We start from the raw sequence: 27,153 nt of genomic DNA, 5'->3' as shown, positions 1-27,153 counted from the left end.
TGTTTTTTTTTTCAATTTGTTTGACAAATTCGACTTTCTTGGTAGGGATATATTTACCGAGCATTTTTCATTTTTCTAAGTCAATGGATATAGAGATATGCATATTTTTATCAATATTGTCTGTGTTTTTCGTCAACACAATATTAGTAAAAGTAGGTATATTATACCTATCTGAACTTCCCCTAGGAGATGCAAGACCTTGTCGTTGGTGGGGAAGCTCCTGGTCAGGTGCTGGAAGGAATCCCCTCTAGCACTTGGCTTGGTCTAAGAAGCATCTCACTCATCGTCTTGTCCCTGACTGTAGTGTCGTGGCCAGGGAATTGCACCAAGACATATAACGATACCGGGCGGGGCTACGGACAGCCTCAACCTTGGGGCACCGGGGGGCACCCCATTGTATTTTACCCCTTACTTCTACAGCGGGGCTCTGTAGAAGTGGACAGACTGTCCCTAGCGACTCATAGGAACACTATGAGATCTGATAATAATAGTAATAAAAACATCATCGGTGAAGCTGTGGAGAAACCCTCTAGCGACACTGGGAACAGTAACAATGAAAGTTCCAAGGGGCCAAACCCAAAGAGAACTACAGGAGAGGTGGCTGACACTTGGGTGAGACCATCCTCCGCAAGTGGCATACAAGCTACCACCTCCTCCAAGGGTCGGGAGCCTACCTTCTACCTCTAAACCCAACAGGCGACACAAGCTACCGTTTCGTCTACCCGGCCTGGGTCGTAGCTCCTCGACTGTGAGGGACACGGGTCTCCGTAGGAAGTCCTGGGACTGTATGATGAGTTATAACTCAAGAAAGGGGGACACAATAGATCTCTAAGGTCGCAGAGATTAACCCCCCTCCCACTTATTCTAATTCTAATTCTAATACCTATCTGAAAGTCTAAAATTTAATACCCATTAATGTTTCTGTTGATTATAACCTATTACTGATGTATTATTGTATTTATTGTTAACATAAAATTGCATAAAATTGCTAATGTTGCTAATGAAATGGTTTTTTATTGCAAACATTATCTATTTTTTGCTATATTATTTTAGCAATAAGTCAGTTAATAAGTTATAACAAAATAGAAAGTTTAATGGATAATAAGTTTTGAAACATAGGTACAATATAATTTTACCAATATTGTATTGACGTAAAATTAACAATATTACTAATACATCTCAAATTAGTACTTTCCTGAACGTTACATTAGCAACGTTTCAATAATATTGTGTTTTTCAACCTTGCACTGCAATGTAATTTGGCGGAAGATTAAGCTACCCTGCCACCTTGCATAAACCTCCCTACAATGAAAAAAGCAATGTTACACCTTGCTTTGCGAAGTTTTGGCAATGTTCCAGCAATAAATTTTGCTTGTTGGGTTCAGTCTTTTTAAAATTGACTTGTTGCAGCTCTGTTTACAAACAACAAAAAAACAGAAGCAGGATTTGTCACTAAATCTGTAAACTTTACTAAAGGCCATGCACGTGAAAAGATACCCTTTATGTAAGAAATGGTTCTGAAATACATTTAACCTTTTTTCCCTTGCTGTAACAATGGCTTATCAGAGACCTGATTTGCTATTGACAATCTTCGATCTGTCCCAATCGAGAAAACTCTTATTTTTGTACAACGAGCACAAAAAAAAGAAAAGTGCCTGGGTCCAGCAACAATATAGTCTTAAAGACCGTAAAAGAAATCCTGGGGGAGCTGGATACCCTCGGAAACGAAAGCAATTCATTAGTGAGAAGGGGATCTGACAAAAGAAATAACCAGAAAAAATGTTAGGAGATGAGTAGGAATTTTCCAGAAGTCGGTTTATAAGAAATAACTATTCTTTTTGTTGAAGAAAATGATCGCTGAACAAATTATTCCATGAAACTTAAAAATGCAAACAAAGCAAAAACAATATCAAATTGAATTTTGGTAGCCATAAACTGAATTTGATGTACAGGGTGTCCCATTTTGGTTTAAATCATACGGTATCTCCGTTATTAGTAAAGATAAGAGGATGCGGTTTGCATAATCCTGTCCCACTTTTTTGTCAAACGGAAGCTACTGTAAACAAAATTTTTATAGCCTACTTCGATCCTAAACTACAGAGCTTTTTCGAAAATTTTGCAATTTGGGACAGTCCCCCGTATCTCGGTTATTGTGAAAGGCTTCGAGAAGGTGAAAACTGATTATTGTCAATTTTCTACGTTAAACACAGTGACGTAGTCTATTTTTCTACGAAGAAAATATTTTTGAAAATATGAACTAAAGTTATGTTTTTTTCAAATTGAACACCCTGTATATTTATAAATCATGTGATCCGTCTTGCCTATAAGCTTCTCAAAAATATATAACACTCTATATTTATTTTCACGATTTCAATTTTATTATTAGTAGGCCCTGAAAGATAATAAAAAAAAATCAAAATGGTATTATTCAATTTTAAATTTTTATTTGGGACTAAAATATTTTACTTTTAAACTGTTACCACTGAATCTGAATATATATTTGTTTTTTTATAACGAGATTTATTAAAAACGGTATATAGGTTTACAAATATCTACAAGCTTGCCTGATAGCATTTTTCAAGACTTCGACATAGTTGTAGTTGCCACGATATATTTCATTTTCCAAAAATGCCTAAATACAGCAACCCAGAACGGACAAATTCGGGGCTCTGGGAGGCCCTCGTATGTGGTATCGCATTGGTATGTGGATCAATTATTTCCAATTCATTAATTTGGAAAATAATGGTTTAAAAAATTCTAATATTTTCACGCAGTTGTGAACGGGAACCCCATATTGCTGAAAGTATATTTGATGTAAATTAGTTAATGAAATATCCTCAAAAAATCCGGTACGAGAGCTTCCAAGATTTACCAATAGCGGTAGGGTGTTTTCCTGACATATAAACTATTTAATAGTGGCTCCCAAAATAAGAGACAGCAGTATACTTTTAATAACTCTTTTATTTCTTATATTATCAATCACCGCCTACGAATAAAAATGATATTTTATTCAAAACTTGGGGTAAATAAAGAAAGTAAATATAGGTTGACATACATTTTTGAGAAGATCATATCAAGCCAGATAATATGATTTATAAATATACATGGTATTTTATTTAAGAAAACATAACTTTAGTTCTTATCTGCAGAAATTCTGTTCGTAGAATAACAAATTACGCCACTGTATGCTGCGTAAAAAGTTCTATACAATAATCAGTTTTCTCTCTCTCACCTTCACAATATATCCCCGTACTAGAGATACGGGGATGTTCTATATTGCAAAATTTTCAAAAAAAACTGTAGCTCAGTAACGAAGAGGGCTATGAAAATTTTGCTTTCAACATACCTATATGCAGTTTGATAAAAAAGTGGGACGTGTTTGTGCAAACCGCATCCTTCTATCTTCACTAATAACGGAGATACCGTATGATCTCAACCAAAATGGGACACTCTGTATAGGAGTGCTTGCCATTTGTATTATTTGTGTAAGATTTTAATTATTTTTGAGGGTTACCAAGAATATTAAAACTAGACCAAAAATGTAAAATTAATAATTTAATATTTTTAAATAAATAGTAAATTTATTTAAAAAACTGCTAATAACTTCTTAAAAAAAAGTAAATTGGGTAGAAGACTTAAATAATGTTTTTTTTTTATTCTAGAAGAAAAGAAAATATAGTACTATAAACTATAATCAAAATACAGCAAAAAGTAAAATTCCAAATCGCTGCTGCCATCTATTAGGATCTGCGAACACTTGGAAATGTCAAAAACAAACATTCAGGGCAATAATGAAACTTTAATATTTAATTTGAAGCTTCTTTAAGAGTAATTACTCCTTTGTTAAACGTTTAAGTGTCTTTGTATTCTTTGTTAATCTTTGTTAAATTAGTTGTGAAATATTAAATATTGGTATAAACAGAAAAATACATACTTATTTAGAAAAAATTACAAATTTGAAAAAAAAATATTTTTGGACAAAAAAATAAAACAAATAGTTAAGGTTTAACCTAAGAACCAAAGGCCTTTATCAAATAACAGAATCACAAAACTTAATAATATGTTAAGAAAGAAATAGAAACAGCACCACAATGAGAACTGAATGGAATTTACGAAAAATAAAATTATAATAAACATTTAGCTTTACAGTTAATAAACCATTAACTTAAGCTATAATAGCATGTACATTTGCGAATATTGTCTTCCCAAACTCAAATAAAAATAACAAAAAAATCACCTATAAAATACTACAGAGCACACTAGATATAAACAACATTCGACTTACATATTAACAACTCTGAGCGTATCCCGCGAAAACAATTGCCTGCCGCGTCACTTTTTTCTAAAAACAAACGAACTAAAAACAAAAGAACCACGACGAAAAAAAGAGGAAAATCGACGTCTCGCGTGTGCCGTCGCTCGCGTCGTCTTCTGTCAGCTGAACCACGCCGCCATGGACGACGCTAGACGTCGCGACGCGATCGATACGAGTGCGATAGCGAAAGTCGTCGACGGGATGGGGTCACGTGGCAACGTTGCACTCGATTTCGTTCAACATCGGCCCCGACAAAAAGGGTAGATATTTCAAGGGGATGATAGTAGGAAGGATAGTTATTATGAAAAAATGTCGATATGTAGCTCAAAAAAGCTAGTGTCGAAAAAGTGCCAGCAAATGCAAATAAATGAGTCAGAGAAATTAAAGTTTATGAGGTTTCAATTCAACTCGCTCAATAACAAATCAAATCATTTTTACATATATGTCATGTGTCAATGGACAATCAGCAAATGTGATATTTGATGAAAAAAGATATTGTATGTGTGTGTTTTGTGTTTGAGTCAATTGTAAGTGTCAAATAGTATATTGTTTTATTAAGAGTAAAAATGACACTTTTTGTGGCAAGGACAGCCGAGACACAAAAAGTAATTTTTACTCCGAATAGAACATGGTTTTTTTTTTAAACGCCACAAATAAGTTTTTAAAAAATTTCAAACGTTCCAAGTAATATAAAAGTATTTAAAAGCCATACCTTGTATGTAATTATACAGGGTGTTTCAAAAAACATGTGCCATCTCTCGTCGGGGATTCCTCACGTAAAAATAAGATTTATTTTTCATATCAACATAGGTCCAATTCTGTTACAAGGTGTTAAAACTACAGGGTGTTAAAATCATAATACTTTTTCGATTTACTATAATTTTCTTCCAAGTACTTTTAGCGTTTCGAATGAAATTTTGATGGTAAAAGTTACTATAAATGCGACATATTCATATTTTACATGCATATGGGTTATTACTGGAATATTTTTCTAAAAAAGTATGTACGCCACTGAATTTTTTTCTCTTGTCAGTGAAACAGTGTAAGCAGTTTAATGCTGATTAAAAGTTGTCTCTTGATATTTTGCCGATTTCGGTCTCCTTGATGTGATAAACGAAATTTTATTAATTTGCCTTGATCCAAAAGTCTTTTAATAGCAATTTAAAAAACAATAATATCATTTACTTAAGTTTTAAGTACTCATTGATTCATCATCAAAAAATATGAAAAAAAGTTCCTATAAATATGGATATGGAAATGCATAATTTTAGAGTTACAGGATGTTCAAACTCTTTAAAATTAGGTATTTTGTATTTATTTTAAATACCATTATTTTTTTATTTAAAATTGCTGTAGGTTGGACTAATAATAATAATAATAATAATAACTAATAGTAATAATATTAATAAATAATAAATAGTAATTAAAACAATAGAAACAAAACAATAGAAACTCTGACAGTACTTGGTAATGAACACCCGTCTGTCAGAATATACCACCAAGAGTGAAAAAAAAAATAGTAATAATATTTAATAATAAATTAGGTAAAATATATAATTTATTAATTTTATTCTTGCTTTAATTTTTATTAATTGTAATTAATAAAATTGCGTTTATCTCATCAAGGAGACCGAATTCGACAAAATATCAAGAGATGTTACCCTCAAAATTTCATTCGAAACGCTAAATATAGGTACTTGGAAGAAAAGTATAATAAATCGAAAAAATATTAAGATTTTATATTAACTTATATTATATTTAACACCCTGTAGCTAGGAAACAAAGCAGAATCGGACCTACATACGTTGATATGAGAAATAAATCTTATTTTTATGCGAGGAATCTCCCCACGAGAGATGGCAGATGTTTTTTCAAACACCCTGTACTTTCGTACTTTTGTACTTAGACGTAAAAGCGCTTCACTTTTATGCCTAGGCGTTAACTTTTTCATGTCTGTCATGGTTCTGTCTGTCATGGTTTGACAGAAATCATTTCTGTCATGGCTTTTTCTGAATGTATTTTTTTATTACCTCAAATAATAAAACAAATATGAACGAGTGAAACAAATTCTAATGATAGAAAATAAAATAGCACCAATGTAATGCATGTGCTAATAATTTTTAAAATTATTCCATAACATACATAACACACAGAATTTATCTATATAGCTATCTTCAGAAACGTTATTAAACAAACACAGTTCGTCCACTTTGATCTCTATAAAGCGACTTCGACGATCCAGATACTTAAAATAAAAGACGCCGACATATTTATTACGGTACTATTCTTACCTTGTCCTCCGCTTCTTCCGCCCTGCCTTCAGCCTCCAGTACTCGCTGTTCCAGTTCGGATAGCTGCAACAAAAATAGAAAAATGTTAGCTATTTTTAACCATTTTTTTTAATCTGAGGAAGACATGGAAGAGGCCGTGTCATCAAGAAGGCGACATTAAAAACATCTAAACATCAAAAGAATGTCTGTTTAACAGTTAGTTAGTTTAGAACTATAGTTAGTTTTAAACTATTGTACCGATAATATTTTCTGTCTGAAACAACTAAGAGAGAAAAAAAGTAGTATTGATCAGGAGACACACCTCATGTTTATTGACCTTCACAAAGCATATGATACCGTTCCAGTTAACAGACTATTCAAGGTACTACAGGACACCAACATTAACTACACCTTAATTAGAGCTCTGAAAAACTTGTACGAAGAATCGACATCACAAATTAAAATAGGCAACACATTATCTGGAAGATTCTTTGTCAATAAAGGTCTACGACAAGGATGCTGTGTTTCTCCCACATTATTTAAAATATATGTAGCAAAGGCCTTGAGACAATGGAAGAGACAATGTAATGGAATGGGCATTAATCTGGGAGATACCTGTCTATATACCCTGCAGTTCGCAGATGATCAAGTTCTTATGGCCAACGATAAAGATGATTTGGAGTACATGACAAGAAAACTACAAGAAGAATATCAACGATGGGGTTTGGAAATAAATACAGGAAAAACTAAATATCTACCTATTGGTGCAGAACTATCTAGCGTACATCTAGAAAATGAAGAGATAGAAGCCTGCAATGACTACACCTATCTAGGAGTGATATTTGATACAACAGCTAAAGATGACAAAGAAATTAAAAAACGAATATCACAAGCTAGAAGAACAATTGGCTGTCTGAATGGAGTATTTTGGAGTAATGAAATAGGGAAGAAACGGAAGATCAATATATACGAGACCATGGTAAAGAGCAGTCTACTTTATGGTGCAGAGACTTGGCGAATAACGGAAGCCAACCGAAAAAAACTGGAAGCGGTAGAAATGGATGCCTATAGAAGAACCTTAGGAATTTCCCGAAGAGATAGAGTCCGAAACGAAGAAATCCAACAGAGGATAGGAACAGAGGGATCTTTGGCAACCGACATCGAACGCCAACAACTTATGTGGTTCGGACATGTCCAGAGGATGGATGACATACGACTTCCAAAACAAATTATGCAATGGATACCCCAACATCGAAGAAAACGTGGAAGACCTAAGAAAACTTGGAAGGAGGGTGTCACAAGAGCAATGAGTGCCAGAAATCTAAGCGAGGAACAATTGAACGATCGGAAGACGTGGAAGTTAGGCATCGGACAACGTCGCAAGACGTTCTAAACCGATATATGATATGATAGTTTAGAACAGTTCATATTTCAGACAATTATTTTGGCTTGTTAACATAAATCTTTAAATAATGATTTTCATCAATTTAAATTCTTCCCTATGTTACTCAAAAGGTTTACTTTTAATAACAATATTTTATTAACAATATAAAAATGTTTTGTACAAAAATTAAACCACAAATATCTATAATTATTATTTTAAAGAATAATTGTTATTATTCATGCACAATTTAATTGTCTGTCAAATTGTATTATACCATTTCTTACCTATCTCTTCAAGTTTGCGTAGAAAATATATTTTCTTAAAATTTAGGCCTACTTTATTAATATACCCATGGTTTACTGACATTTTAGATTTTTTTAAAGCAACAAATGTACAAAATATTCAAATGCTAAAACAGATAATATTGCTAGCCCATTTATTTGCAAAAAGAAAACTATTTAAATATTTGTACAAGAGTAATTGCATACTTAATTGTGTTAGTTAATAAATTATTCTAAATAAATGTGGATTGGAATTTGAATCAGAAATCAATATAATAATAAGTTATGAATGTGAACGACTCTATTGTTATAAATAAGCATTCGTCAAAAAATGAAATCAAATTTATAAGGTGTTATTTTTTACCACACTGTCTAACACACTGTAATGTTTTTAGTTCGTTACATGTCTTTGATTATGATATATGATGTCTGGCGTATCATCACCGGATTCCCTATCGTTCAGGCCGGATAATTTATTTCACGCGCTTGGCGTAATTTTTACGTTCTCTAGTCCACAACCCTGTTATCGTTTGACTGCTCTGTGGAGGCGCTGTCAACATCGCTTCAAGGTTCGCTCTCTGCCCTGTGGACTCACTTTTGCTTTTGTCGCTCTGTAGCCACCACCAACACACCATTCCGGCTTTTAGAAATGGTAATTATTTAAATCTTGCTGTATAATCTGAATCAGCTGCTATTTCAAAGCAACAGGTAAAGATGAGATATTATCCTTTTAGATTCGATATTATTACTGCATATTTTTAGGGTAGAGTTTTGGATGTCCCAACTTAACTTGTGTTTGTATTTTGCTGGCAAGTTGGCGTTCCTTTTCTTTTGTCCTCCAGAATGTTAAATGGAAGAAAGGACAGTTTCTTTGTTTATTATTGAGCCCTCGGAAGTAATTCGAGGTAGGTTTATTGTGTTTATTACACCTTGGTAGGTTTTAAACACGAGTTTCGTATTTTTAGGGTCCTATAGTTGGATGCCCTATGTACAGATGTTCTGTGGACGAGTGTCCCATGTAGGGATGGTTTATCTTATATATAGAGTGCCCCAGCGTGGATGTAGCTTGAGCCCCATGCTGCTTCTTTCCCATTTCTAAGCCTAGTCAATAGTTACGGCTGTATTGATTCATGGTGTCCTCATCCTGGCCCCTTATGTTGCATTGGCCGAGAGACAGTACAGAGATACGAGTCCCACCGCATGCTGTTACTGTTTGAAGCATGATTACATAAAGAACAGCTAAGTGTAGATTTAAGTTCTAGTTTTCAGTCGATTTTCAGTCTTAACATAATAACGTACATCTTAACATAATATCGTACAGACTATGTTTAGTGGTTAGATCGTTAAGAACATTCATGTCGATTTAGTAGTTACAATATGATTTAGATCTTAGGTTTCATTACATTACGTCTTGTAATAGTATTACTTTCATAGATATTATTATTGCGGTATTTTAACAGATGAATAACCAAACATAGATTCTAGAATCTACGGGTTGCAACCAGGGTTCGGAAAACTACATGTTACTTTTAAAAACTACATAAACTACATTACCTGTAGTTAATGTAGTTTATGTAGAGGGTGTAGTTTATGTAACCTATGTATGTAACTTTCAAATATCAAAGGTTTGAGGTGAGGTTATAAGAAGTTGAAGCTTTAAAAACACATAATGTATTTAAGAAAACGGAAGAAATATGGCTTTAAATATGATATTTTTATCATATTATCTCTATTGCACCTCATACAAAGGAAAATTATTCATAATATCAATACACAGTTTATTAACGTAGTTTTCATGTAGTTAATGAACTAGAAAAGACGTAGTTTTGAAGAAAAACTACACGTAGTTAATCAGGTAAATTACGTCTTAATTAACTACTTCCGAACCCTGGTTGCAACATCTTCGATTTAACATCATATAAAATATATCAAATTAATTAAAGTAATGCTACCTTTTATACATTTTCTATAACTTTACATGTATGGTATTTTTTTATAGTCTTTTCATTGAATATATTTAATATTATTTCTAACATAGCTTTTACTCGACATATAACCACTATAATAAGTATTAAAATTGCTATTTATCGTCAAAATACATCATGAATGAATATAGTCACTAGTTTTAAGTAATAAACAACTGTGTTTTCTTTCTCTGTTCATGCCTGGCGCCCAATATTTGTATTTTTGATTTATTATGGTTAGTTAGTTTCTGTCCAGTGAAATACCTTATCCACGACTGCTCTACCAACGAAAAGCTGCCGTTCGCAGTGGTAATGTTTTATAAAAAACGCTATGACACAATAAAATTCAGTTTTTTTAGTATTTGGAGCAATTATTAATCAACGCAAGCAGTCATTACTGTAGTTCGAATACTAGGATCATAATATATGAAATAAGCGAACTATATCGATAATATTAGTATCTGTACTTTTTAAAAATTCGTTACATCTTTAAAAATATTCTAAAATGTCAATATTCCATGGGTATATATGGGGTCTAAATTATAAGAAAATGCATTTTCTACGAAAACTTGAAGAGGGAAAGAATAGGGAAAAATTTATTTATTCTTAGGGAAAAATGGTGTGACCCAGTTTGATAGACAATTAAATTGTGCATCTGATTCTCGTCACATATACAGGGTGTTTCCTTTAAATTAAACAAGTTATTGCCGTTTAAAAGTAGTACTTATATAAAATAAATTTGTATAAGCTAGTATTAATTCTTCTATTGCCACACTAATTTAGCAAACTGAAAAACTTCAGTTCAATATTTGATTTTAAAACTTAAAAACGCCTAGAGAAATGAAACATTAAAATTATTACTGTATTTTCACAAAATCGTAAATATTTCAAAAAGGGTAAGATCAAAGTGCGGTAAACCTTAATTAAATTTTGCCTTATTTTAATCGTACAAACTGAAAATGTAATAATATACAGTGTCCCATTAAACAATATAAAACTTTGATACTTTTTATTTATTTGGCGCACCCTGTACCTTTTGAAAATAATTTTAAATTGTAGCTTTAGTAATCCTCCAACAATCCCACCACCCACACTTTTTATTACATATTCACACTTGATGAGTCAGTGACACATCTACCAAATTTTTTTAGAAAATTTCAAAATAACATGCTATGTCAATGTACGTGTACAACTAGGGAATGCAATCCCGCAAATGCTGGATCCCGCTGAGATTCCGCGGGATCAAAGTTGCGGGATTTACCGTGTGGGATCTGCGGGATTGACACATTACTACTGGGTAACCGAATCGATCTCGATCAAGGTCAAACCGCTTTCTTCCGGGCCGATGCGTCGACGCTTGGAACCCGGGGGATTCCCCTTACACCTTGGCCATTAAAAATAAGTGAAACAAACACGTTAGTTGTTAGATTTCTTTCTGGCGTATGTGCGTAAGTAGCGTAAATGAAGAAAAGTGTTTAACTAGTACTTGTGGACAATTTCGACAAATAAACTGCTGGACATATCGGGATAAGCAAAATTTTAAGGTAAATTTAAAGTTGAATATCTCTTGAACTAAAAAAGATTTTAGGATGTGGTTGGGACCAGGTTTTAAATGCATCTATTGTGACTAAGATGGTATGTGGTTTTCGAAAATATATTTAGCGAATTATCGTATACAGGGTGTTTTACAAGAGTGTGAAAATTTGGTTAAGAATCCTTTTTTTACCGCAAATTTACAATTCTTAAAAAATCGAAATTTTTACCAAGTACGACAGCACGACTAATCTGTATTGAAATTAGAAAAAACAATTTGATCGGTTTTTTAATTTTTTTTGTTTTAAGGAAAAATACGACGTTTTTTCGAAAAATATGCATTTTTAGTCATACGTATGGTCCTAAATGGTACAAAAAGCTTTGTACATTCTGCATATGCCAAAAAATTATTGATATAGAGTGTATCTAAAAGCAGATAACTAACACAAGTTAAAAAAAAACTTCAACATCAGAATAATATTTTTATTTATAAAATAAGCAGATAAATTATAATAAATAAGTTTATTTAATATTAAATATATTCTTTGAACACCTTGTATACATCAGTCCAAATTTCTGTACAGCTAGTTTAAGATACACGCTATATCAATATATTGTGGGCCTATGCAAAATGTACAATGCCTTTTGTACCATTTAGGACCAAATGTATAACTAGAAATGCATATTTTTCGAAAAAACCTCGTATTTTCCTGAAAACAAAAAATTTAAAAAAACCCACCAAATTGTTTTTTTTCAATTTCAATACAGATTAGTCGTACATAGTTAAAATTTCGATTAATTGCATAAAACCATTATATTAGCAAGTTTAACAGGTTAAGTACAAAGAGGAGCATTTATTGTTTACAATCCCGCAATTTTGCGGATCCCGCGGGATTGATTGCTTTAATCCCGCGGGTTTGCGGGATTGAGATTTTGGTGAGGGATTGCATTCCCTATGTACAACATTACAGTTGGGCAGTAATGGAAAGATTATAGCCATCAAACAATTATACTTATTTATTATCAAACAATTATACTTAGTATATTCTCTACGCCTATGACCATTCTCTATAAGGAAATCGATATTATCCCCACCCCGCACTTTTGGTAAATTCGCCGTTAAACAGCACACCGATCTCCATCTCGCGGTTGAGTTTCGAAACTAAACTTCGCAACAAGGCAACCAGATGACGCCAAAGGCAACCGAATGCAATCGGAAGACGAAGTTTCCCAAAGTTTTAGCCGGATTTGAATGGTGCATGATTTATGCAATATTGCGAGTTGCGGAGTTAAAGGAATGTATTTGGAAGCTCTAAACTGTGGTTTGGATTTATGATGGATTGTATTGTATGAAACGGTTTCAAATAAGTTTGTTGTGTCCGTTAGTTCATTGGTTGTGTCTCTACAGAAATAATATATTTTATCCTAACTATCTTTGAATAAAAAATTAGAGCTATCCAAGTATGTACTGACGCATTAGAGAAAAGTCGATTCAATATAATATTATATTGTAAAATAAAAAAATTCGTTAGACAAATATTCAGTGGCGCTCTAATTGGGGGAGGGCAAACTCTTAATACTGGTAAAGTTTGAATATTTGTCATGGGTCATGGTATCGATTTTCTTTAAACGAAACAATTATACTTAGTAGGATTATATTTTAAATGGCTTTACTTAAGAAACCAGAAGGTTTAGGTATAGGAACATGATATATCGTTGAAAAGTAATTCTATTTGGGTTTCGATTTTTTGAATAATATACATAGGGTTGAATTAAAAATAACAATAATTTAAACGATTTTATAACAAACGGAAATATTTTTTTGACCTCCCTGTTTGACATCTAATTAGTTAATTTAGATAGATTGGATATATGTCGACTTTCCTTAACCTATTGATCAAATTTCAGCTCTTAATATGCTGAATTTATAATTTAACCAATGCTTATTCAAAATCATGTTTTTCTCACTTTTACACATGTTTTATTTTTTATCTCAAAAACTATTAAATTACTTGGCAAACATTTGTTATAGGCATATACTTGCCATGTTGTGTGAGTGGTTTACGCGTCGTGTGAGCGCCAAGCTTTCCATGGCTATTTCGCTATTTACAAAGTCGGTATACTTGTCAAGTACGCAAATATTTGTGTACTTGCGAAGTACGAGTCTGGCTTTAACTAGGACGCGGCAAATGAACTGACCAAAATGAGACAGAGTGTGAAGGTTGCTTACCCGTGCTTTGAACCCATGCGATTTTCGCTGGGTTTATATATGGTGATATAATATGGTTATATCACGGCATATAAATCACACGGCAGGCCGACTCACTTTGGCGGGAACGCTACGCGCATATCCTCGCGCACGCCGCCATTTGCGTTTCCATCAACAGAAAGTAACCAGTGTCGTAGTTTTTTCAGCGACAACACACAGTTACGGCAGATTCGAGTCAGTAGCGTGCGACTTAATTTATTTTGATTTTTTCTTGAGTGATATATTTTGTTTTTGTTGTTTTATTTTTGTTTATTATGTGATATATTTGGGTTTTCTAGTTTTATTTTCGTTTCTTAGGTATTATAATTGCTAAAAGGTACCCGGTGGCGTAGAGGTACAGGCTCTCGTCTTCCAATCTCAAGGTAGTGGGTTCGAATCCCACACCCGGCATTTCATCAGCCGACAATTTTTATTAAAATAAAAATAGTTTGGGTACCTAGGTCGCCTCAGCCTTAAATGAGTACTTGGGATTCACAATCCTGAGGTAACGCGAAATTTCGAGAAATAATAGGCGGTTGAAGCGTAGTGCTAGCCACATTACCTTCCTTTGTATACCGAACGGCTCTAGTATGGCAAGCTGTACCTAAGGCGTCAAACGCTATATACGGGAGCTATTATTATTATAATGTAATATAAATTGTTTTAGTAGTTTTATTTTTGTTGTTCAATAAAAGTTTCTTTCTGTTTTCTAGAGATCCTATTAGGTATGTATATATGTGATTAATTATTTTAACATATCTTAGTTGTAAAAAAAAACAGTAGTATACATATTAGGACATTCAGCTAAATAGGAAGATCTAATTAAAAATCTTAACAAACTTTAATATTGTAAGATTTAATGTTAAATATTTAGTAAAATTTAATGTTGTATCTAGACACTAAAAATTAAATTTAAAAATCATTATACTATAATTTAAATATAATTATAAAAGTAAATAAAATGAGTATATCTAAAATAAGTTAACAATACATTTTGAAGGTATAAATAAGGCCCACAAAGTTGCGTTCTGTTCATTTTGAATTTAAAATGTTTACCAATCACTTTGTAACCGTATAAAATACAATGAAACAGAAGTTTCTCAAAAAAATTGTGGATTTATTAATTTGTGAAATTTAAATATTAATAAAATTTGCTACTCCCATTGATGGGCATAATTTGTACGTAGCCTCTTTATATTGTTCAATAAATATTTTATTGGTATTTCTTTAATTCTTGTTTGTAACTCCTGGCATGTTTTTGTTAGTTGCATGTTTTTTAATTTTAATTGTCTATTCTCTACAGTGAAATATTTAATTGATTTTTTCATTTCTACTTGTCGAGAAGTATGCGCGGTTAAGGATTCATTTGTTTGGACAAAAGTATTGTGTAAATAAAATCCAGTTTCAGTCAATTACAGTATTTTTTTAATACGACCCTGTCGTATTTTCTGAGAGATTTTTTGATACGTTTTAATCCGGCCCTGACTAGGAAACGATAATGGCTCCGTCAAGGTCAAATTTTATAGACATTTTAAACAAAGGAATCAGAGCAGAGTTGGCGTGCCGATTGTTTTATGTGCCGTGGTTATATTATAACTGACCTTTTTTTATTTGATTTTATTTGACCATTTTGCATAACTAAAATTATTCTAAATCTATACCCCGAAAACAATAAGGATTCATTTAACACAACAAAGACGCTCAAACTGGAAAAGGAAATACGGATTAAAACTTTCTTAATTTAACAATTTCCAAAAACAGATTAGAAGAAGGAACGAAAAAAACCTCAAAAGTCGTTTTAAATGAAAATTACGGAAACTTTTTGTCAGTTTTTTTTTTGTAAAATTGCTAACGACTCCTTTGAATCAATAGAACCAACAAAGAAAAATATTGCTCGAGGTTTCAAGGTTTTTTTCTTTATCTTTTCATCTTGATAAAGGACTTTTTCTTTTATTTTTCAGGAAATGTAAATAATGATGGTTTAAAAAAGGTTTAAGATTAATCTTCTGTTCCCCTTTGAGGCTTGCTTTCGGAAAAGTTTTTTAATTTAATTTTTGTATGTTGTACTTTTTGTTTGAACTGGCTGTTTCCAGTGGTGTAACCAAAAAAAATTAAGGATTTAAACCCCTAACAATGTTTAACAGAATTTTTAGAAAATTGTAAACAGAATTCCTAATTGATTATTTCAGATTATTATCAATCATAAGTTTAAAATATTAAAACATTTTTAAAATATTCAAATACAAAAAAACGCAACGGAGGAATTTTTAGTCAAATTTAAGGTATTATATTTTTGTTACTTCTAGCCCTATTTTCATGAATTTTGTAGCAAGCTGTATAAAATTATGTCAACTTTAATTCGTAAACTTAGTTTTTCATAAACTTTAGTATTTGACATATTATACAGGGTTAATCCAAGGGTTGTTTTCTTACCGTAACTTTAAAACACCCTGTGCAATAATTTCGTGTGTAAATTTTCCTAAAATATATTTGTACAGTCAGAAACCTGTCTCCTGAGTATCTTGTTTTTTGGATTATGTCAATACATGCCTTGGTTAATTATTAAAAGCGAAATGAACTTGCCAGCAACAATTTACAATTTTTTCATTTATCATTTTTTAAGTTATTTTTCAATATGACAAGGCGGCTTTGGTGATTAATGTGAACTATATACTACTATGAACTGCCCATCATGTTCGACGTTTGGGAATTGCTTGGCAGGAAGAGGTCGCGAAGCGGTACCAGCTTCATTAAATGAACGTTGCTTGGTTCCTAAAGAAGAATTCGAAAGCCATAACGCAATATGATATATCCAGCCTCAATGACAGTATGAACGGACGCATACAGGTAGTTATGGCAGTCAAGGAAGACAATACCAAGTAATAAGATAAGGTTAAGTTGCCAAAATTATTATCGAGTGACATTCCTCAGCCGCTTAATAACATGTGCTTCATAACGATATAAATATGACCAAAATTTTGGATCTAGATATTGTAGTTCTCTAGAAACTTCTAATACAAGCTCAGCCTGGGACATCCTTGTAACAGATTATTTCCTTTATATTATTATTTATATTATTAACAGATTATTTCCTATGTCCTTTACGTTCAAGTCGATGTTTTCGGTTATTAGTTTCGGGAGAGGGTCTTTTAACAGGAAGTAATAAAACAAACATCTTTCAAACGTGACTATTTTTAAATTCCCAAACTTATAGAAGGGCAAAGCAAATAAACTGTAGAACTTAGAAGTAAACAGAAAATTGTAAAGATAAACCTTAGATAAAAACGCTGGGACATTGTAAAACCAATAACCACCCTTGATAATATGTAACTATCGCCGGATGTTTGTAAAGGATCTGGGAACTTTAGGAAAGCACGTATTTAGACATAAACGAGAATTAAATACGTAAAATGGTCATAGTACTGCCATCTAACAACGGGAGGTCGAACCAATTTGGTTTGAAGGGCGGTGTCAAGCTAACCAATCAAGCAAAGAACAGTACCTTTAGGGATGATCCTATTGGCGAAGTACCAAATGCACCACCCTTCAACCCTGTAATGTTGGAACCTCGGGGCTGTTTTTAGGCAGAAAAGTTAGTTCGGTTTAAGTTTCTAAAAGAGACGGTTCTCTCTCGGGTTCGCGAAACTCGGTAAGGTTCACGATGTGACCCCCTGTAGTTTTTAAGTCTGGTGTCTGCTAATAGTATTTTTTTATGTCCTTTTGTCAAATGTTTTTAATTTCTGTTTTTAATTTTCTTCTCTAAAATTATTTTAATGTGTTGTAGTAAGATTTAGTAATGAAGGTTCAATTGATTATGTAATTATCAGATTTTTCAACAAAGCAGACACCAGACAATTTTCTTGTATTTTTCCATCTATTTTCCATTTTTAGTAATAACAAGTAATTTCGATCATATATATATATATTTTTTTATTTGTTCTTTATTTTCTTTTTAATATTAAATTTAAATGTTTTCTAAAAACTCGGCCGTTTTATTTCTATAGTAAAAATAACCAAGAGCGTTTTAAAAGTATATAAATAAGATCCTTATGAACGGGCAGAATATCTCCAGAGCAGTTCCGAAAATTCTCGAGAAATGAGCTACATATTTAGAGATAGAGGTCGGGCCGCAATTAAGGTAAGTTATAATAGATTTGAGAGACTAACAGCACTAAGACAAAGCATTAAACATACGCTCCAAAGAGTCGGTGTACTTTTTATCCAAGTTTGCCTTCCGCTCAACTTAATTGTTTTTTTCATAATTATAAAATAGTCACGCTACCCATAGACAAGTGATTAATCCGAAAAGATTTGTCACATCCTGTATACTCCCCCCTCAGGCCTGTTTACTCTTCTATATCGGGTTTGTAAAGTTATTAACTTAGGCAAACTCCATTTTGGCAGACTCCAGCGATATAGACCTTCAGTTCGCTTGTCTATGTTTGTGTTGCTCCGCCATATTGGACCTCTTCTCTAATGCAGCGTATGGGCTAGGGCTACAGAGTAAACAACGCCTAAAGCCATAGAGTTAATATTTGTACTGAGATCCAGTTAGCTGCTCGTGTGGGAAATTCTTGTTTTATTTTCTGTTTATTTGTGAATAAATAATAGTATATTACATATCGAGGAGGGAAGTGTTTCATTACTAAGATTAACTAAATCTCGAGACAACATTGAAAACTTTCCTACGAGATTTGTATACTATTTTATTTACAACCACATCATTAATTAGAAAATATGGACAGTATTTTATTTTGAAAAAAAATAAATATGCGAAAATTTGTCGTTTTCTGTTTTGGCATTTCCATATCTATAATTACCGATACCAGTGGTTGTTATGGCGCAAACCTTCAACAGCAAAACAAACAACTAAGTGACAGTTTTGAATTTCTCGTTCGAATTTATATATCATAGAAAGCCAGAATGTTGTCGGAAAGTTATGATAATGAAAACTACTTTAATATTGGTACTCCACCAGAACTTACAGAAGCTACAAAAGAGCAGAAGCCAGTTTACCTCCAGAGAAAAGTAGGGGGCGATATGAAATAACATTGAAAGTATACGAAAAATGGTGTGCCGAAAGAAATGCTAAGAATATTGCATCGGAGACAGTCTGGATGGCATATTTGAGCGACATGGCAAGACAGGAAAAGCCATCTACTCTTTGGGCTACGTACAGCATGATACAGACAATGCTAGAATTAAGGGAAAAGACTGACATATCAAAATATCACAAACTCGTCGCTTTTTTAAAACGCCAGAATATAGGTTTTAAGCCAAAGAAGTCTAGCATTTTTACCAGGCAAAACTTGGAGGATTTTCTCACGAAAGCATCTCAAGAATTCCTTCCTATTATTATTTTTTAAGTGTTTTCTTTTTCTGTTTTTAAATATTTCTTTTCACTGTTTTAGGTTGCGCTTATAGTAGGTCTCTGGGGCATGTCGAAGTGATGAGCTACTGAAGATGAAAACTAAGCACATTGATATTTTAGAAAATAAAATTTGCATAGAAATTCCCGATACAAAAACTTATAAGAGCAGATCATTTATGATAACTAACAGAAGGATAGAAATTATGAAAGAATTTATACAGTTACAAAAAGATATTGAAAATGAAAGATTTTTTCTTCAATATCGATTAGGAAAAGCTCAAAATCAACCCTTTGGATACAATTCTATATCTAAATTTTCGTACAAAATTGCTAGCTGTATGAAACTTCCCAATGCCAAAACCTACACAGGTCATGCATTTAGGCGAACAGCGGCTACGTTGCTGGTAAATAGCGGAGCTGGGGTGCAACTTTGTTCATGTTTCAAAGCGATAGCAAAGTAATTTGTAGCTTGATGCACTATGTTCAGTAGCAACATCGATTCGTAGCGATATTCTGATTTCTCGCTTTGTGGCGAGGCGACAGTCTAGACACGTGTGCAAGAGTGTGATAGTGATACCATATTTCGCAGCATTTGAGCGACAATAGTTTTGCAATGAACATAGTATCGATCTGGTTTTGACATCGCTTCTAAACGATCGGTTGCTACCTTGAACAAAGTTGCACCCCTGATATTTTACAGCTGAAGCGTCTAGGGTAATGGAAATCCAGTGCTGTGGATGAGGGTTATGTGGATGCATCTGTAGCCAACCAAACTAAAACCGCAAATATGATATCTTCAACGACATCGTTGCCATCCTCTTCATGTAGCAATCCAAACCCTTTACCTTCTTTCGCTGACATTAGAAGACCTGGCACAAGTCAGGAGTTAAGTTTTTGCAGCAGTGAAACCTCAATGAGTGAAACACATCATCAGGGCGGCCCCTTAACAATATCGATTAATGCGTACAATAAGTCAAATTTGACCATTGATTTCAATAAATAAATATATTAAAATCTTCAATTATTATTGTTAATCTTCTTGTTTATTTTTGTTGATGTTAGATAAGTATTTAATAAAGATATTACAAGAATATTTTGCTTAATTAAATGAGGCGAGAAATAAGAAAAACCGAGTGAGGGAAATGGGTGAGGGAAATCGAAGAGGGAAGAAATGTAGATAATTTGATACTTTCAAATTTTTTAAAAGTCAGTGATGTCAGTATAACATACGTGGTTGTAAATAAAATTTTAAATATCTTCAAGGCAGAAGATAAAATAAAAGATAATTATTATTATATTTTAAGTTATAGTTTTATGTAAACCTTTCACAAAACTTTTCCTTAATTTAAGTAAGAACAATCTTCGGATTGTCACGGGGTTTTTAACAGGACTCCTTGTTAACACTGTCTCCTTAATAAATATCTCAGTAGATTAAAACAGGGGGGGTGACAGTGAAGTAGGAAAATTGGAAACAGTCATTAGTGTCATTCCTGTCATTCTCCTCACGACAAGTATGGCCGCCTAGACAAGGCCAGCATTGTTTCTGTCTAACTATTGTCTAACTTCACAGTTTAAAATTGACAGATTTCAGAGACAACTTCAGATTTGTTCTAGAACAAATTTCGACGCCATGTCAATTCTCTCCGTTTAGTTTTGTTTTGTAAATTTAATTTGATATTTCGGCAGAAATTTATAAATATAAAGGCAATAAAGCATATAAAATATATATTACATGAAAAATCCTGGAGAAAAGACGTTTCTGCAGTACTAGGTATGTCCCATGTATATTAAAAATAGGTAGTCGGCGATGATGATGAAAAAGGATCGGCGATTTTTTTGAAAATGGAGACAATTTACAGCAAGGTAAGATCATTTTTAACTATAGCCCAAGGACTGTATATATTACTATAGCCAACATTAGTTATCTCCAGTATGTGCGATTTATTGTCAATAATGCAATAAATACTGATACAATCTGATTGTTATCCGACTAAAAGTCTCTTTTTGCTTCTTTTTGATTTATAAACCAGGTCTCTTTGGGAATAATGGACGCTTTTTTTAAACAGTATATTTATATTTTATACCTATTAATATTTTTACATTGCTAATTTTAGTATAAAAAAAAATTGTTTTTCTGTTTTCATGTTTTTGTATAGGGCTCCCGTTTTCATGTTCCTGCCCCCGTTTTCCGTCCCTGATGGCTGTGAATACGTGTATTTATTTACAAATTACTGTAAGTCATGCTTATATCTTATTAATTTACGTTAAAATTGCATATAATTAAGTAATTGCTGTAGAAATCATTCAATTCTTTATTTTTTATATTTATTTAGTCACGTTGTCTCATATTTCAAATAAATATGTTTGAATAAAATTTTGTTTTGTTTTATTTATGATAAGAAAGACTACAAAATACATTTAAACTAAAAGAGGGCCCGCCATTGAATAACCGGAAATGGAAATAAAAATGAAGCCATCATGTCAACCTGTCAATTGGAAAATTAGTTCTCCAGACGACAACGAAGGCTTTCGGTGGCGTATCGTGTTTCCACGATTTAACACAGAGTTGACACATCTTTCTAGTTAATTATTTTATGGATTAAAAGCTAAGAAACAACTGCGAATGTATATTCTGTGAGGAAAATAGGAAAAAATAAGACCTAACCTAACACCTTATCACCGAGTGCGCCGAGACGACAACCATTGGTGCCGTAAACTTTGGTTGTGATCAAAAATCAATTTTTGATATCAAAAATGGAGAACTAGCCTGAGTAAAGCCATCTCAGAAAATGGCTTTTAGCAAAGCCCTGAGACTGTATGATGTAGTTGTAATGATATACAGGGTGTCCCAGAAATAAATGCAAGTATTTTAAGGGGTGGTAGATCTCGACAAAAGAAACATATTTTCTCTTTATCGTTTTTTAAATAAGTCCAAAATAACGGAGTTATTTTACTTTGAAAATTTCCAAAAAATGATTTTTTGCTAAAATTTTGAGAACCACTGGATCTTTTCTAGATTTTCTTTCTTGTAAATTTAATCTAATACCTATGTTGCCATATTATCAAGAAATTATGTTTTTTAACTAAAAACTAAAAAAAATTCCAAAATTTTTTTTAAAAAATTTCGAATTTTATTTTTTTTTTTTCGCGAAAAAACCTCATAGGCGCCTCAAATCTGTAAATTCGCGGTGATTAACTCCCCTCCCAAACATTCTATATTCTACTCGTACATTCTTTCACATTCTGTAGACTGAAAAAAATGGTTATTTTCTATACACTATTCAGAGATTACTGATAAAAGCTTTACTTGTAAGTTCCTTGGCGTATGAAATTAATGGATTTCTAAGATATCTTCTGGCATTCTCCAAGAGGTAAATGGCACTGAGCGAGAACTGGGTCCACAGGGCTAGATGGAGCTATAAATTATCGAACAATAGGCCCTTTACTGCCGTTAATCCGTTTTAAATTTATTTGGGCCACCCTTTGTGACTATGTGTGCGTAGGCGCGCTATTTATGGCCTTATCTTACACGGTCAACAGAAAAGCTGCAACCATACGTTATAGTAATCTACTGCAGTAGTGGATAGGCCTAAAGGATGGAAAACAGCACAATTAATAATTTTAATCTACATATTATTAAAGGTTGCAAAGTTATGGAAAAAATATTTTTAGAACCTTTCATGATTATAAACAAAGATATTTAATATCTTTGATTATAAATTTTCTTTGAATATGGTAAAGTGATTCAATAGTGATACTAAAAGAATATCAAAATTATTAACTAATACACCCAGTATATTATTCCGATATTCAATTGAGAATTAGTGTCTCTTTAAAATAATAGTAAGGTTGCCTACCGTCAAACAAAGATTTTCCTAGATTGATGATTGATTCCTCCTTTGATTTGATCTGAGTAGACCTTTATTATTTCATAAAATCTAGGTGGCTGTGATATGGTCTAACATTACTTCATCATAGCTGTCTAATTAGTACAACTTTAACAACTAGTTATCATTTTGAGTCAGTTAAAACAAAGAGAAATTCTCAGAAATTTACCGAAAATGCAAACTTATCCTACATCAGAAAGAACTGATATGATCCTATTAATTAATAGAATCCTTAAATGGTCCTGATTTTATCTAGTTTGGTATTTTTTTATGGGGATATGTTAAGGACAGTGTTTACACAACTCGACCAACTAGTGTCGACAACATGAGAGAAATTATTGTAGCTCCTTTTCGAGGTAGAACTCCACATATGCCTTTTGAAATGAAAAGATCCTTTTGAAAAGGCAATCATTTTATATGCAGTTAACAGGAAAGGAAGCATTTTGAGCATTTGATTTCATCTAGCTAATTTTTGTAATATAATATAGGTTTATTATATCTAGTTTTAATTCTGTAACAATTAAAATATGTTTTAAACGTGTATTTTTTTATTACGGCTGAGTATTATTGTACTCTACAATCTTTAATTTTTGTTAAATTAACAAAAGGTATATCAAACAGCCACCCTAGATTTTTTCAAATAATATAAAGATGACTGACGCAAATCATAAAAAATAAAATATCTAGAAAAATCTTTGTCTCAGAGGTAGGCAACCTTAATAATATTTTGAAGATATATAAATTCCCCAATGAACACCGGAAAAATATATTGGATGTTCCATTTAAAATAAAGGAGTAACTTGCTTTTAAAAGTGACTAATGTTCCATATTAATTTTGTTTCCCTCTGTATAAATTTTCGGGTCAAATTTCAATTTGGTTTAACATACAATGGTTACTGTAATTAAATATCAAGCTATACATGGTCAACAAAAATTTAGCTATCTGTCATCGAAATTTAAAATTTACTCTTCATTTTCACAAAATGTGAAATATGTCAAAATCCTTAGATTTTAGATAGATATATGCTTCATCAGATAGATATAGATATATGCTTCATTAATAAAACTCACCTTTATTTTTTTCTTAGACTCCGAAAATCAATTAATATATAGGGTATTCCTTTACGAGAAAAAACACAACTTTGATGTGTAACTTTTTCTGGGACACGCTGTATAATTCTATATATTTTTATCAAATGCTTTCAGTTAACCTAACATATGCTGCCAAAATTTAATTTCGGTATAAACTACTGTTCTCCTTGAAGTTTCCGCGGCTTATGAGAAGCGCAACCCTGTATTTCCGTAGTAGTGTGCTTAGGCGTAAAAGTGCTTTATTTTTATGACTAGGCGTTAAAATGACTTTTATTAGTGATGGGAATAATCGAATTATTTTCACCATCGAATAATTAGTAATAATTCATATTTCACAATCGAATTAATAATTCGAATTATTTAGTCGTATTATAATTTTAACCTAAAAATAAATTCGTCCCAGCTAGTGCTCGTCTAGGGGCTATTTCAAACAAATCTGAACCATTGTCATACCTATATTCTATCACTGAATAAACAATAAAAAAAATATTCTTTATTCAATGTATTCTATTAACTGTGCCGCAGCCGTTTAATAAATTTAAAAAATTTAAAAGTGCCGAGTTTATGATTGTTTCAATTCCTATTGAAAAGCTCATATCTAAAATAAAAGCTTCTTCTAAAACGATATAAGTATGTTCCTCTTTACGTGCGGTTCGCATTTCTTTTTATTTTATCAGTTGTAAACAATAATTATTTAGATAAAAAAAGAAAATTAATTTTAGTGTTCGGCAGGTGTTCGGTGAAATTTGGGTGAGATGGAAATGAACCAAATAATAGTAGTATTCTTTCGTTCTGAACAAATGAAAATTTTCACTTAAACTAATTTATTCCTACGTGGTATAGGAAATAACAATGATTTCTGGATTTTTCTATATCGGATCGTTCCTTTCTTTGTCGATTCCCTTTATAAATCAGTTTAAGTGAAAATTTTCAGTTCGTTCAGAACGAAAGAATACTACTAATAGTACTATACTAATTACTAATATTCGTATTCGTCCATAAGAGGTTATGTTTTATGTTCATTTGTAATTCGGTTACCACAGATATAATATAAAATACTACTAATTTTTATCTCGATTATATCGAAAAAGATAATTCGAATTAGTTAGTTTTAATTTACTATCGAATTAGTCGTATTATTTAATTCGAATTTTCCCAACACTAACTTTTATATTGTCAATTACGTCGCAAAAATTAACAGTTTTGTGACTATTGAATAAAAAACTATTTATTTACCGAAGTAAGAGCAAATAAATAGTTTTTTTTCGTCACAAAAGTATTAATGATATGATTGACAATATAAAAAAGTCATTTTAACGGTTAGGCATAAAAGTGAAGCACTTTTATGCCTAAGCAAAGCGCCTAAGCATAAAAGTACGAAAATATATTATTAAACTGACATCATGTGTCAAATTCAACAAGCCCCGTAACCAGAGTTTCTCAATATACAGGGTGAGTCTTAAACAAGTGCAAATATTTTCAGGGCTGATAGATCTCGATAAAAGAAACATATTTTCTCTTTACCATTTTTCAGATAAGTTCAAAATAACCGAGTTATTTAAGTTTGAAAATTTAAAAAAAAATAATTTTTTTTGAAAAAATTTTGAGAGCCACCGGATTTTTTTTGTATTTGCATACCTTTTATTGCCGTAACCACAGAGTAAAGCCGTAACTACGGTAATATCAGATATTAAGAAATTATACAGTGGGAAAATTTGCGGTGAACAGGCAGTTCTAAAAAGTTTTCGAAAAATATACAGGGAAATTCAAAAGAAAATGCATGATTTTCAACATATTTTTTAGCGAAAAATCTCATAGACGTGTTCCTAAGGTCGAAATATACCACCACTGAAAATATTTGCACTTATTTAAGACTCACCCTGTATAATTAGTATGACTTTTAATTTTTTTTATATTATTTGGAATGTTTGAAATTGTTTAAAAGATTATTTGTGGCGTTCGAAAAAAATAGCATGTTCTATTCGGAGTAAAAATGACTTTATTTGCCTCGACTGTATGTCGTACCTACAGCCTCGCCACACAAAGTGTCATTTTTACTCCTAATAAAACAATATACTATTATAACATTGGCATTTCTTTTACATGCTTGTTCAGAATAATTACACGTTTCAGTTAAAAGCACACAAGATGCGTGCAAGTACCTCGTAAATCTCGGAAAATTACGCCCACTGGAATGGCAAGAATCCTTCAAATAAATCTATTAATTTGGCAAACTGCCATTATATCAACTCGCAGGTCTCGTTTCCTTTATTGTTGGACCGACTGAATTCAATCGGGGTGTGAATTATTGCATTGGGGTGCGCTAAATGTTTGATTTCTATACGGGGGCCTCCAATACAGAAACAAATAATAAAAGGGTGTCGTTATAGGTGGGCTGGATGAGGCGAAAATGGGGGGAAAGGGTCCCCCTATTATTCCCAAGGGACGCGTTTCGTGATCAAATAATCATTTACCGGGTCGTAATGTGTCAATAAAGGTAAATACTCGAAGAATTTCGGATTTTAATGACAAATTTTCTTCCAGAGTAAACTACATTCACTAATTGGATTTTGGAGTTGTTAAGGGATAAATTGTATACACTGACTATTGAAGCTGCATTACATATTATGTATTTTAATTATTGTAAATAATTAACATTACATAATTGAAATTATTTGAAATTTTGTAACCTGTTACATTCGTTTATATACAATAATTTACACTAATCAGTCGATACTACTGTCTGCTTACAACAATTTATATAAAATACATATTTATACAGGGTGGCGCACCTCATTCGCCTCGGTT

At 32.3% G+C, this 27,153-nt stretch overlaps 1 protein-coding gene across 8 annotated transcripts in view; it reads right to left on the bottom strand.

Annotated features, from left to right (window-relative positions):
* Positions 1-27,153, bottom strand: part of LOC115875878 (uncharacterized protein CG43867) — a 517,198-nt gene that overhangs the window by 60,644 nt on the left and 429,401 nt on the right. For 7 of the 8 annotated variants that reach the window (XM_030891428.1, XM_030891431.1, XM_030891435.1 and 4 more), the window contains one exon: positions 6,607-6,669. In XM_030891428.1, coding sequence (XP_030747288.1) covers positions 6,607-6,669 — 63 coding nt within the window. Of the gene's footprint in view, positions 1-4,285; positions 4,374-6,606; positions 6,670-27,153 lie in introns of those variants that run through there. The other variant, XM_030891437.1, reaches the window with a different exon arrangement.

The sequence above is a fragment of the Sitophilus oryzae genome, unplaced genomic scaffold (genome assembly GCF_002938485.1).
Source record: "Sitophilus oryzae breed Bouriz unplaced genomic scaffold, Soryzae_2.0 scaffold_1396_pilon_pilon, whole genome shotgun sequence".
Taxonomy (NCBI): domain Eukaryota; kingdom Metazoa; phylum Arthropoda; class Insecta; order Coleoptera; family Curculionidae; genus Sitophilus; species Sitophilus oryzae.
This window is presented reverse-complemented; position numbering and strand designations above follow the sequence as displayed.